Raw genomic sequence first — 11,935 nt, forward strand, 5'->3', positions numbered from 1 at the left:
CAAACTTTAATTCAGTTTTTACGCATACGTCTAATTTGGATATTGATAAATGATAATTCATAAATTGGTCAATCGTTATCTGTTAAAGATGAAACTACATTTTTTCTGCACAAGAAAATTTAGTAAAATTTTCAGTTCCCATAGCAACAATAATGAACTGAATCATTCAAACTTTAATTCAGTTTTTACGCATACGTCTAATTTGGATATTGATAAATGATAATTCATAAATTGGTTAATCGTTATCTGTTAAAGATGAAACTACATTTTCTCTGCACAAGAAAATTTAGTAAAATTTTTTGATGTGTTTTGCAATTCGTAAATTTAAATAACTTTTTTTTTCTCTTGATATATTCACTTCAGACATTTGACGCAGGATAATTTTAAATTATCAATCACTTGGTTCAAATCTTCTTCGGGTTTAATTGGGTTTTAATTCTCTACTTTTGGATTTCAGATTCATTAAAAAAATTACTTTACTCATCTTAAAATAATTTATAATATATACCAGCAAGCCAACCAATTTCCTTTCTGCATAGGGTTGAAATAGGTAAAAACTCATTATAATCTATGATAATATTTATTACATTTTTACTTAGTTTTGTTTTCAACGTTTACAACCCTATAAATAATGTGGAACGCTGATTATCAATATGTATGTGCCTCATCAAGTACGCCGAGCATTTGCTAAATATTTTAGCACGTGAACTAATAGTTGGTTTTAGACTTATTCACTGTAGCCTTGTAACTGACAAACGCACGCCACCTGGGCTATGACGTCATAAGAGAAATCCCTCTCAAAAAGAGGCCTTACACAAAAGATATTACATTTTTTTTGGGGGGGGGAGGTCAACAACTTTTTAAAATGAGAATATGTTTTGGTCTTAATGCTGGCCTGTTTCTTTTCTCCGTTTAATGTTTTTTTTTTTATTTCTAGGTTTTTAGTTATTGTTACACAATATTGTCCAGTGTTATATCAAAAGAATAACTCTGAGTATTTTAATATTTGATGTACAAGATTGTTTAAATTAAATTAAAAAAATTTGGAATACGTTGAATATAAAAACTACGCTGCACTCTGAAAATATAACTGATAACATTTCACAGATTTAAGGAAATCACTTGGGAATTTAGATGGTCATTGGTTTAAGCCCGTGTCTAGTGTGAGGTTCTTAAGAGACAGTAGTTTTTGTTCTTTGTTGCCCTTACATAGGCACGTAATTCAAGAGACATACAATTCAGATATAACCACATCAGACAGTTTATTACAGTTGAAGCAGGTTACATAAGCCATGTGTGTAAAACCTTTTAACCAATATACCAAAAATAGACCTGAACAGTTATGTATATATGAAACAATATCTACAACTACTAAAGCAAGTAAAATAAAACGCAACGTAATCAAATTTGGTGATTTTGCTTTCTTATGATTAACCTTAATAGACTTAAAAATCTGAACCTAATAGGTGGAGTAACAATATTGATATAAATATTGATGCAAATTCCCTGTTAAATAAACGAGTTCCGTATTTGTTTATTGTTTTAATGAAATCTGTCAAAAATAGGTTCGAGGGTCTTAATTCCTACCGAGGAACTTGCTCATCAAAGCACGTCAAGGGACAGTTTTATATATATATATATATGTATAAATATGTATATATACCAGGCTAGTGATGACGTCAGGTAACGTCATCGTGAGGAACAGTTTGAAGTAGGACGACGTGTGTAAAACAGCGAATAAGAAATCTAGTTGTATGCTTTCGTAGTTGGTTGCACCCGTAACCTAGGAACATTGACATTTTTTTCACGATTAGTAATTCTCAGCAAGATACAAGCTGTTGATTAACACTGATAATACCGACAGCAAAACAAACATCTCACAGGTTAAAGAGAATTTTATACATTCAGTTCAATACCTAGCCATGTACAATCTACAGAAGTGGGGAATTATAGTGAATACGCCACCACAACGTTGGTGTATTTAAGAAAACCGATACTACAACCAAACTAAACAACTGGGCCCATGCATATCATAGGAACTTCGTATTAAGTTTGAGGTAGAGGAAAACATCTCTAAACTGCAAGGACCCCAGCTGATGGGAAAACAAACCTCTTTCTGCTCTATTAAGACCTCTTAGGGCACTTTGATCACCAAACCTAACCATCTCGTGTGTTTTCACGAACGAATCGGGCAGTCCTTCAGTACATCCTTTTTTCCCAGCTTTTAAACGTAACTTTCTAGCTGAGGTTTTCTTTGATGTTTCTAAGCGGGCGTTGAAATCTTTCTTGAGGTAAACATGTTGATCTATTCTCAATTATTCCAACTCTCATTGACATATAAATTAAAGCCAGGTTATGTAATTTTTTTTTTTTGCTGTTTTCCTTTATTTATTTTTTTTTTCTTGTTCATTGTCGAAATAATTCAGTGCTTCATTTTTTTTCATCCATATCCATCTTTTATTCCCCACCTTAATACATTTACGTAGGTGATTTATCTCTAAGCCTTACCCATCTCTAATCTCCGTTTGAAATTACAAGTAAGAAAAAAAGTTGAAGCAGCATAAACAAGATCAACATCAATACTGACTAACGTAGAGTATTACATCATTTGAGCACTGCTTATACAGATACGAACAGGACACCTGAGCTAGAGGCGTCCCCCAACAAGTTGCTTTGTCTCTTCCTCCCATAGAAAAGTACTGTACATTTGAAGAGCCAAAACAAGTCCTTAACAAAGTACGAACAATAAAAATGACTTTCAAAATGGCTGTCGTCTATGAGCCCTGAAGCGAGTCAATGCGAGGAAGCCATCTTTCCTCCTCGAGAAACTAGAGGAGAACCTACACTACAATGAGCATTGTCTGCTGGGATACAAGCTGACAGCCATCTGGTGACATTTTCCCATCTATGCGCCTTTTTTTATTGAACGGTAACAACATTGTGCTAAGTATCTCTCAGCCAACAACTGTAACTACAGCACAAGTGATTGATAACAGAAGTTCTAAACAAACTGTACTCGAACAGAAGAATTACCACGTCTCTGTATCCAAGCAACAAGCACCACCTTTAAATTAACCTGAAGAACACCCCCCCCCTCTCTCTCTCTCTCTTCGACCAACAGTTTCCCACACAAGGAATGTTATCATAGTTGGAGAAAAATACTTCAAACAACGGTTAAATGTGACAAAATTCAGTTATCGTTTTAATAGTAAAAGATCTGACGTATTTGTACTTTACTGCTTTGATTTTGTACTGATATTTTTTATTTACACTTCGACAAGTACATAATTCTATTACTTTGAAAAAAAAAGATAATAGAGCATACCAATATCTTAAATTTTACAGCAACAGTTTATACCAATTTTCAGTTTAAATAACTTCCTATCTAACACAGTTGGGGGGAGTCCACAGGTCACTTTGATCTGTTATTGCCGATCCACATAACTTGTGTTTCTGCCCAATAATCACAGTAAATTTCCAAAGATGTAACATAACTTTTTCAAAATTAATTGCAAACAAACAAAATTATAAATACATAAACAACTCTTTTTCATGCGAAACTTTCTGTCCATGTAAACACCTCAATGTCATTCTGAAAAAAGTTTAGGAACTGAGTCACGCCCACTGTTGGTAAAGGCGAATAAAGCAGGTGTACATGTATGTGTATATTGTGTTAAGTACACGTGTATAATATTCACACATATAAAATCAAATACATGGAGTTTGAATGTTACATCTACACGAAACCCACACTTCCAAAAATATATATAGTATTGTCAAAGTATAGACGTAATCTCTAACTCCATCCATCTACAACAAGATAATTCCTTGTTTCAGTTAGGCGCTGAAGTAGGATGTAGTTTCCACAATTACCACCAGGAGACTAATTTTAAAAAGCCAACTTACCTTCACTACAATATTTACAGCCACAAGTAATATCTAGACACTCCTAAATTCTATTTCAATTCTAGTTACTTGAGAGGCTGACTCAGTTAGCGCCTTCTAATGGTGTCCTAACCTTTCAGGACTCATTAAACTTCAACTTGGCAGTGAGCATCTTTCCCTACCGCCATTTTAAAGGACTATTCTGGCTTCTTCAGGGAAGTTGCTTACTACTTACGTTCAATCTTTGCATCTAATCCACAATAAAAGTATTACATCAATTCATTAAAGTTTGAAGAGGTTAGCTGACCAACTAGTAATGTACTCATCACACGGCAGAAATAAAAGCATGCAATACGTAAATACTTCTACAACACCATTAAATGTTACTTCCATTTTTAATGGGTGCTACGGACATTCACTTTGTACAATTTCACACAGATTTAACATCTGTCTAGAAAGGAATTTAAAAGTACTTTACACATCTCTATCAATTTTCTAAAGTGATTGAATTTTCTGACAGAATGTCGTGCAAAAGGTGATTACAATCTATACGAGAAAGAAAAAAATGCTAAAAGTTTCTTTGTCCTCTACGAAGTCGTTTCACGTGTAAAAAAACAGGAACTTTCTTTAGCCCGGGTTCGCCCTAGGAGATGAGGATTTTGGGCGAATGTCGGTCAGGAACATTATCTTGTAGTGAACATTGTGATTTCGTAGATTGATTTTGTGACTTTTATCCAATCTTCCCCTATTTTTTATTTATTTTATTTATTTTTTTTTGTAAAATGCAAGTTACTGATTTGTAAAGCCTCTTGGCTGTTCTTGACGATACAATATTATCATTTACACAAGGCAATCCACGAAAGGTCAGTTAAAGCCCTCCAAAGAAAGCAAGTTCCCTGTTTTGGTACAGAGGAATAGGTCTGCGAAAGTGAACATTTTTTTTTAAGGAATACTTAAATCATAATAATATTTTATAATCTTCATGTTGATGGCGCCGTGGCTGATACTTCACTGAACAAACATATGAATTCTACGTCTAATGCTTTACCTCACAGATTAATATACAAACAACACAAATCACAATAATGATCATTTTTACATGACTGGACTTGCTTGGTAGTTAACTAAGCAAATACCTGAGTGTGTAGGAAACACGACAGAGGCCAATCTACGAATAAAAGCATGTACTGATTACATACCAATGATAAATAATAAAAACAGACCATATTGGTCAATTTCTTGGTAAATGAATTCCAAATTTCAAATTCAATTGAAATATTAAAATTTTCGATTTCAGAAACGCAATGGTAAAAATGATTTAATTCTGAGGACCACTTTGTATTATTTAAGGTTAAACCCCAGTCTTAAAAAAGTAGGTAAGCAATCACGGCCATCTTAATTTTTAAAGTGAACAATTGATGTACACATTATTGCCTAATATGTTTCAACGAAATCAAAGCCTTTTGGCCTCTGGACTTAATGTCGGGTCACCTGAGAAACAAATTCCTCGCTTCGAGGTTGGAGACGTGTGGTCCGAAACGGGTATATCAAGCGTTGAAGAGTCCATCCCGTTTCGCATGACCATCGCTTCCAGACCCATGCTGAAACTGAGAGAAGAGTCTAGCTCGTGTCTGAAGTCAGAATGGCCTCCCGGAAAGAGAAGAGAAGGAACAACTTCCGGCAGACCATTTCTGTTGTTGGGTGGAAGCTGTGACCCTCGTGATGTGGATATCCCTTTGCTCTGGGGAACTGATGACGTCAAGGAACAGGTGGGCATGTGATTAGTGGCCGCAGCGACGGAGAAACCTGCCATAACAGGAGTGCTAGAAGTAGACGGCATCATCGGTGAAGTGTTATAGTTATTCAAATGACCGCTTGGCGACGCGATGTTCTGAGCCGCAGAAATCTGTATGCTCATAGAAGTTCCCAAGTCACAGCTCGAACTAGCATCTCGCTGAAGTTTCTGTACCCGTTTGACGTGGCGGTCCATGTCACAATGAAACTTAAAATCTAAAATACTGGTAAACCGCTCGCAACACGCACGGCATTCGAAATTAAGTTGAACAAGCTTCAAAATGGCCCGAATGTCTCCTTTTGTTGTTCTGAAACACGTCGCCCTCTGGTGATTAAGGCAAAGAGCTTCTGAAGGGTAGACCATCTGACAATTCTTACACACAAAACCTATGTCAACATCCACTTCAGCCACTTGATGGAAGTCGATCTCTTGAATAGTACCTTTCAGGTTAACCGTGGTCTTGCCATCTGGAGAGAACCTAGTGATGCTGTTTCCAGGTTGTGTCATCTTCTGAGTAACATCTAGAAGCGCTGGAGGTGGAAGTTGTAGTAGTGACAACGGTGTACTATACATATTGGCATCGTAAAAGAGGCCTCCCGTAGAAGTTCCTATAACACAGACAAGAAAAAAAATTAAGAGTCAGAATTAAGAAACAGACCACGAAAACAAACTGACGAGACAAAAGCAGGATCTTTAGTCAAAAATATTGCCGATTTACTAAGAGATAAACGTATGCTTGCACTACTAAGTCTTTTAGCTCCCATTGCACGATAATGACAACAGTGGGGTACCCTACAAACGGGTCTTGTCTGGTCCGGTTGTAACCTTTGAAGAGGTCAAACGTACTTGAATATTCACCTGTCTGATTTTATGAGTTTGTCGCGGTGAAAGCAGTAGTTTCTACAGCCACTGAAGGCGCGCCTCGAGTAAACGAGACGAGCACTGACGGTAGGGGTCGAGACATTCGTGCTCACACCGATCCCCGTCACGACGGGGGATTGCCATTCTAAACTTCGTGTTTTTCTTCTCGTTACTAAATCTATGAATATGCTCTAAGGAATTCCGAATGTAATTTTGTCTTTATCGTTAAGTAACCAGCCGTAAAAAAATGAAAGGTTTTCTTTAGCCTCTTATACTTGTAGACAAAAATGATGAAGATTTTCAAACCAAGTTGAATATTTTCAAACATTAATTCAGTCTGAAAACGCCAGTAAATTTGTTATTGGTATAATCCAATAAGAGGGGTCATCTTAAAAGTTTGTGGGGGGGGTGGGGGGTGCCGCAGGAAGTTCAAACCACCTCCCCATTTTATAGAATATTTCAAAGAAAAAAGTTACCACGTTTTAAGGAAACGTAATTGAATCTCTATTAATTAAAACAAAAATAATAAATAAACGCACCTAACTGTAACCTTCAATCAGTTTGATACTCGTTCTTCAATCATTTCAGAATTTTGAACTCTGAGGAAAAGCACAAAACAGACCAGAATTTCTTTATTTTACACTCGGTCAAAGAATCAAAAAAGCAACTTTTACTAAGTGTTTTTTTTTTAATGATTTTGTTATAGAAGGCAGTCTGCTCGTGTGTTGTTTAGCACAAGGCTACACAGTGGACTATCTGTGCTATGGCCATAACAGGTATACAAACCCGTGTTTAGCGTTATAAACCTTCAGAGTTACCACCGAGCTATTGGGGAGCAACAGTCTATGAAACAAATTCTCACTAATTTCTTATTTGTAACATTTCCACAAATATCCCGTGCATTTAGCTAGACTTATGTACCCTTATTTGGGTTCTGTGGCTCCATTTTAGACAAAATAGTTTAACATAAGCTCCGTCGCTACACACACACACACACAAAAGCCAAAATTACCAACCACTTTCTAATCAGAAATGCACGAATGACTGACCCCTTCTGAGACTGAAAATAAAAATTTTTGGCCCCCTGGCGCGGCACATCTATATTACCTAAAATATAATGAGTATCTCTGGGGGCATAATATATGTGTATTTTGATATATAGTGTGTTATGTACAGCATATTATTCACATAAAACTATCAAAAGCTAAAGATAAAACAGAAAACTAACAAAGGTAAAAATAAATAACCTTCATAGTCACAAAATAAATGCGTTGAACATAATTTACTTTTAAGGTATATCAAACTAGAAGAAATGGTGTTCTCTTTCCGTTCTGGCCCGGCATGGCCAGGTGGTTAAGGCACTCGACTCGCAATCTGAGGGTCGCAGGTTCGAATCCCTGTCACATGCTCGCCCTTTCAGCCGTGGGGGCGTTATAATGTGACGGTCAATCCCACTATTCGTTGGTAAAAGAGTAGCCCAAGAATTGGCGGTGGGTGGTGATGACTAGCTGCCTTCCATCTAGTGTTACACTGCTAAATTAGGGACGGCTAGCGCAGATAGCCCTCGTGGGCGAAATTAAAAACAAACAAACAAAACTTTCCGTTCTCGCTGCTAGTTCATGCTGTTAAGTATTTTAGTTTTAAGGAATGTTTCGACTGGTTTTTATTACTATGTATAACTTTAAAAAATGACCGTGTTTCATTACACATTGTTACTAACAGAGTTATACTCGTGTAGGCATGTAGATGTTTGGTGTGTAATACCACATGAATATTTCTGTTAATTAATAATGTGCTTAGCCATACCACCTTATAAAACAACATTTCACCTGTAAACATAAGTTATTAAAAATGATTTATATCATGAAACACGAATGATATTCAGTTTCTTATCTAGGATCCATTAAAGGACACGCGCAAGGCTAAGTAAAGTATTATTGATTAGAGGCATCATGGGAAATATCTTGAGATGCTCCCTTGCAGTTTCATGCGTTCTTTTGGAATTACTGACCATTACATGGGTAAGTGGCAGGTGTTAGAGGATGAAAGATGTCTAACATGTTCTTGAATTAACTAAATTCACTTACGTAAGCTAGTGACCGTGAATTTTAAACAAATTGTGTAACATAGTTTGCTGGTATGACTACGTGTGAATGGTATATGAAGTTAAAATTATTTATGATATATATATATGTGTATTTATTTAGCAAGCGTGTATTTACCTTAAACTATTACTTTCAGCTATATGATTTTTAGGCCTAAAATTTGTGTTTATTCATTATCAGCGTATAACTGATTAGCTTTGGCACGCATTTGAAAAATTGCGCTTTTTAATAGTCTAACGTGATATTAATACACATCTATCAGTGGAGGTAACCATAATATTCTTGACTCAACAATACTTAAAAAGTCTGATAAACATTTTCAACATACACTATTAGTTAATAATAGCCATATTTATGTTTTAAGCTGAATACTTGGTTTAAGCTTTAAAAAAAAACACTACCTGAGCTTCAAACGTTTTCAATAACTCATTTGTTTGTGAACTAACAACGAGGCCAGAACGAAATAATTAGAAGTTTCTATTCTTTTTTTCTTGCAAAATATCATAACAATAATGACAAAAATATATCAAGATCAAACCAGCACAAAATGTATTCATTAAGTATATTCCAAAGACTGATCTTAATACTCACAAAACAAAGTTAATATTTGATATAACGATTTACGTGCTTCACTGGGAAAAGTTGTTTAACAGTTGTTAAATCAAACAATAGCTGTGGAAAATAAGCTAATAAAGGCCTTTTATTTAAGGCTCGTTGTAAAAAAAAAGATTTAATGGTGGTTTAAATAAACTGAAATATTTCATGTGTTTATTGGTAAACAAAGATTATTAAAGCAGTAAGGATAACCGTGATAATGGATTTATTTGTATATATTATTTCTGCGTATAACTATATAAAAAAAAAGACCGTGTTTGATTACACATTGTTACTACAAATAGAGTTATACTTGTGTAGGCATGTAGATGTTTGGTGTGTAATACCACATGAATGTTTCTGTTAATTAATAATGTGCTTAGCTATTCTTGCGTACATTTAAGAGATGGGAAACACGCTTAACACACTATGATACCAAGATTTATATTATCTGTAAAATGTTCTGATGTATCTTGCGTACATCTAAAAGGTTTAAGACATACTTAACACACTAAGATATCCAGAACGTGTCTTACACCTTTTAGATGTACGCAAGATACATCAGAATATTGTACAGATGGTTTATTTCTGGATACCTTAGTGTATTAAGTGTGTCTTACACCTTTTAGATGTACGCAAGATACATCAGAATATTGTACAGATGGTTTAACTCAACACACTAAGATATCCAGAATTAAACTATATGTACAATATTCTGATGTATCTTGCGTACATCTAAAAGGTGTAAGACACACTTAATACACTAAGGTATCCAGAGTTAAACTATCTGTACTATCTTACGCGACACGTGGATCAAACGGTCAAGGCTCAGGGATAGTCGTGCCTAAATTTTAATTGATGACCAGAGGGAGGGCAGCAGTTCAGCAATGCCATTTGCTTACACAGCTACTTTACCCAAATAACAGAAATGACTGCCACTTTTATAACGTATGCACACATACCTGAAAGTGCGAGCGTGTTTAGCAGCATATCGCTGACTTTAATCTTGGACCTTTTGATCCGTAACCCAGCACACGAATCACTAGGCCCAACCGGTCAATTCTCATGAGTTATACTTACTTCTAGGAGATACGAAACACACTTCAGAGCCATATTTAATCTACCTTTATAGAGTTCTGATGTGACCACGTATTTGTAAGAAGTATGAGACTAACGATTCATACTTAATACATCTCCACAGTGTTGTGATATTGTAAATAATACAACAAAGAGCAATGAATACCAAAGAAACTTTGTAATCTTAGTAAGTCATTATCATAATGAACACAGGATTTAAATAATCATGCTACATTGTCAGGCTCTTACTTATTTCAGAGTCTCCTTATTGAATATATTCTATATATACCTTTCGCTAGTTTTAAACCATGAGAACTTATAGTTGCTAGACACATTGAACTGACACACGCGGCCAATTTCATGCGTAAGAAACTTGCTTTCTTTGTTGAAATGAGCATTTCTAGAACCATTTTACTTTAGAAATATCTAATTCAATCCCAGATCGAAGTACATTCTCGGGCAAGTCTCCTTTTCGATGCGTCGGGCCTTGACAAATGAAAGTCATTCCGTGTTTTTAAGTGTTTTCCAGAATCATTAGTGGTCAATGGTTCATCGCTTAAATTCTTTCTCTTCTAGAGGTATATCCCTCCCCCAATATACACATACATAACTTCTGTCGCCTATTTTCCGTATTTTCTGAAGTCAACCAATTACCAGGATCGAATCGTATTATTTTTTGCCACTACCAGTCCGTGCTGGATTGTTAGGAGGTATTGTTCTAATGCGCTTTTTTTTTTTTTGCAGTAACAGCCAATGCTAGATTGTTAAAAGATATTGTTCTAACGGCTGTTCCGAACAAGACGTTCATTTACTTTATGGCACACTGAACTAGCACATCAATTAAGTTAAGAGTAATTCACCACTGTCCCTCGACCCCGATGCTGTCCAAAAACTTCCTCCTTCTTCTGAATGGCGACTACATGCAGCGTCTTTACGTGGCTACGAACATAATTAAAATTAAACAGGCAGTATATAAAATAACCCCCCTAGCGATGAGGGCCATTTATTAGTTTCAAATTGATTAAAAAAGGTTGAGGAAGAGGAAAACTTATTTTATTATCAGCGATTATTAAATAAACACGAGAAGAAACGAGATTAATTTAAAAAGCATAGATGAAAACAAACAAAAAAATAATAATATAACAAAAACTCGGAGTTTTCAAACGCTGTTCATTTGTAATTAATGAAATAATAAGTTTTAATAACGCTCTGTTTTTCCAAGTCTCATCTACAGAATACAGCACATCGAAGTTTAGTTACAGAAATTTCTCCAACAAGGGTGAAAATTAGAAGCTCACTATTACAGAGATCTGCACGTATTTTACAGGACAGACATGTTTCACTTAAAATCATAAATAATATTCAACGTTAAACTGGTACACAATTAAGAACATTTTATTTAAGCCTATCTATGGCCTTCAAAAAGTTGACGACTCTACATGTTTCGACGTTACAACGTCATCCTCAGGAGTAACGTCGAAACATGTAGAATCGTCAACTTTTCGAAGGCCATAGATAGGCCTAAATAAAATGTTTTTAATTGTGTACCGGTTTAACGTTGAATATTACTTATGATTTTATGATAACCCATATGCATTATCTTGCATTTATTATAATT

General features: G+C 35.3%; 1 protein-coding gene across 3 annotated transcripts in view; it reads right to left on the reverse strand.

Moving 5' to 3' along the window:
- Positions 1-1,282: 1,282 nt before the first annotated feature.
- Positions 1,283-11,935, reverse strand: part of LOC106460069 (zinc finger homeobox protein 3-like) — a 149,775-nt gene continuing 139,122 nt past the window's right edge. For all 3 annotated transcript variants that reach the window (XM_022386686.1, XM_022386687.1, XM_022386688.1), the window contains exon 4: positions 1,283-6,288. In XM_022386686.1, the coding sequence (XP_022242394.1) occupies positions 5,339-6,288 (950 nt within the window). In that variant the 3' untranslated portion in view covers positions 1,283-5,338. The remainder of the gene's footprint in view (positions 6,289-11,935) is intronic.

This window comes from Limulus polyphemus, unplaced genomic scaffold (assembly GCF_000517525.1).
Source record: "Limulus polyphemus unplaced genomic scaffold, Limulus_polyphemus-2.1.2 Scaffold701, whole genome shotgun sequence".
NCBI lineage: Eukaryota > Metazoa > Arthropoda > Merostomata > Xiphosura > Limulidae > Limulus > Limulus polyphemus.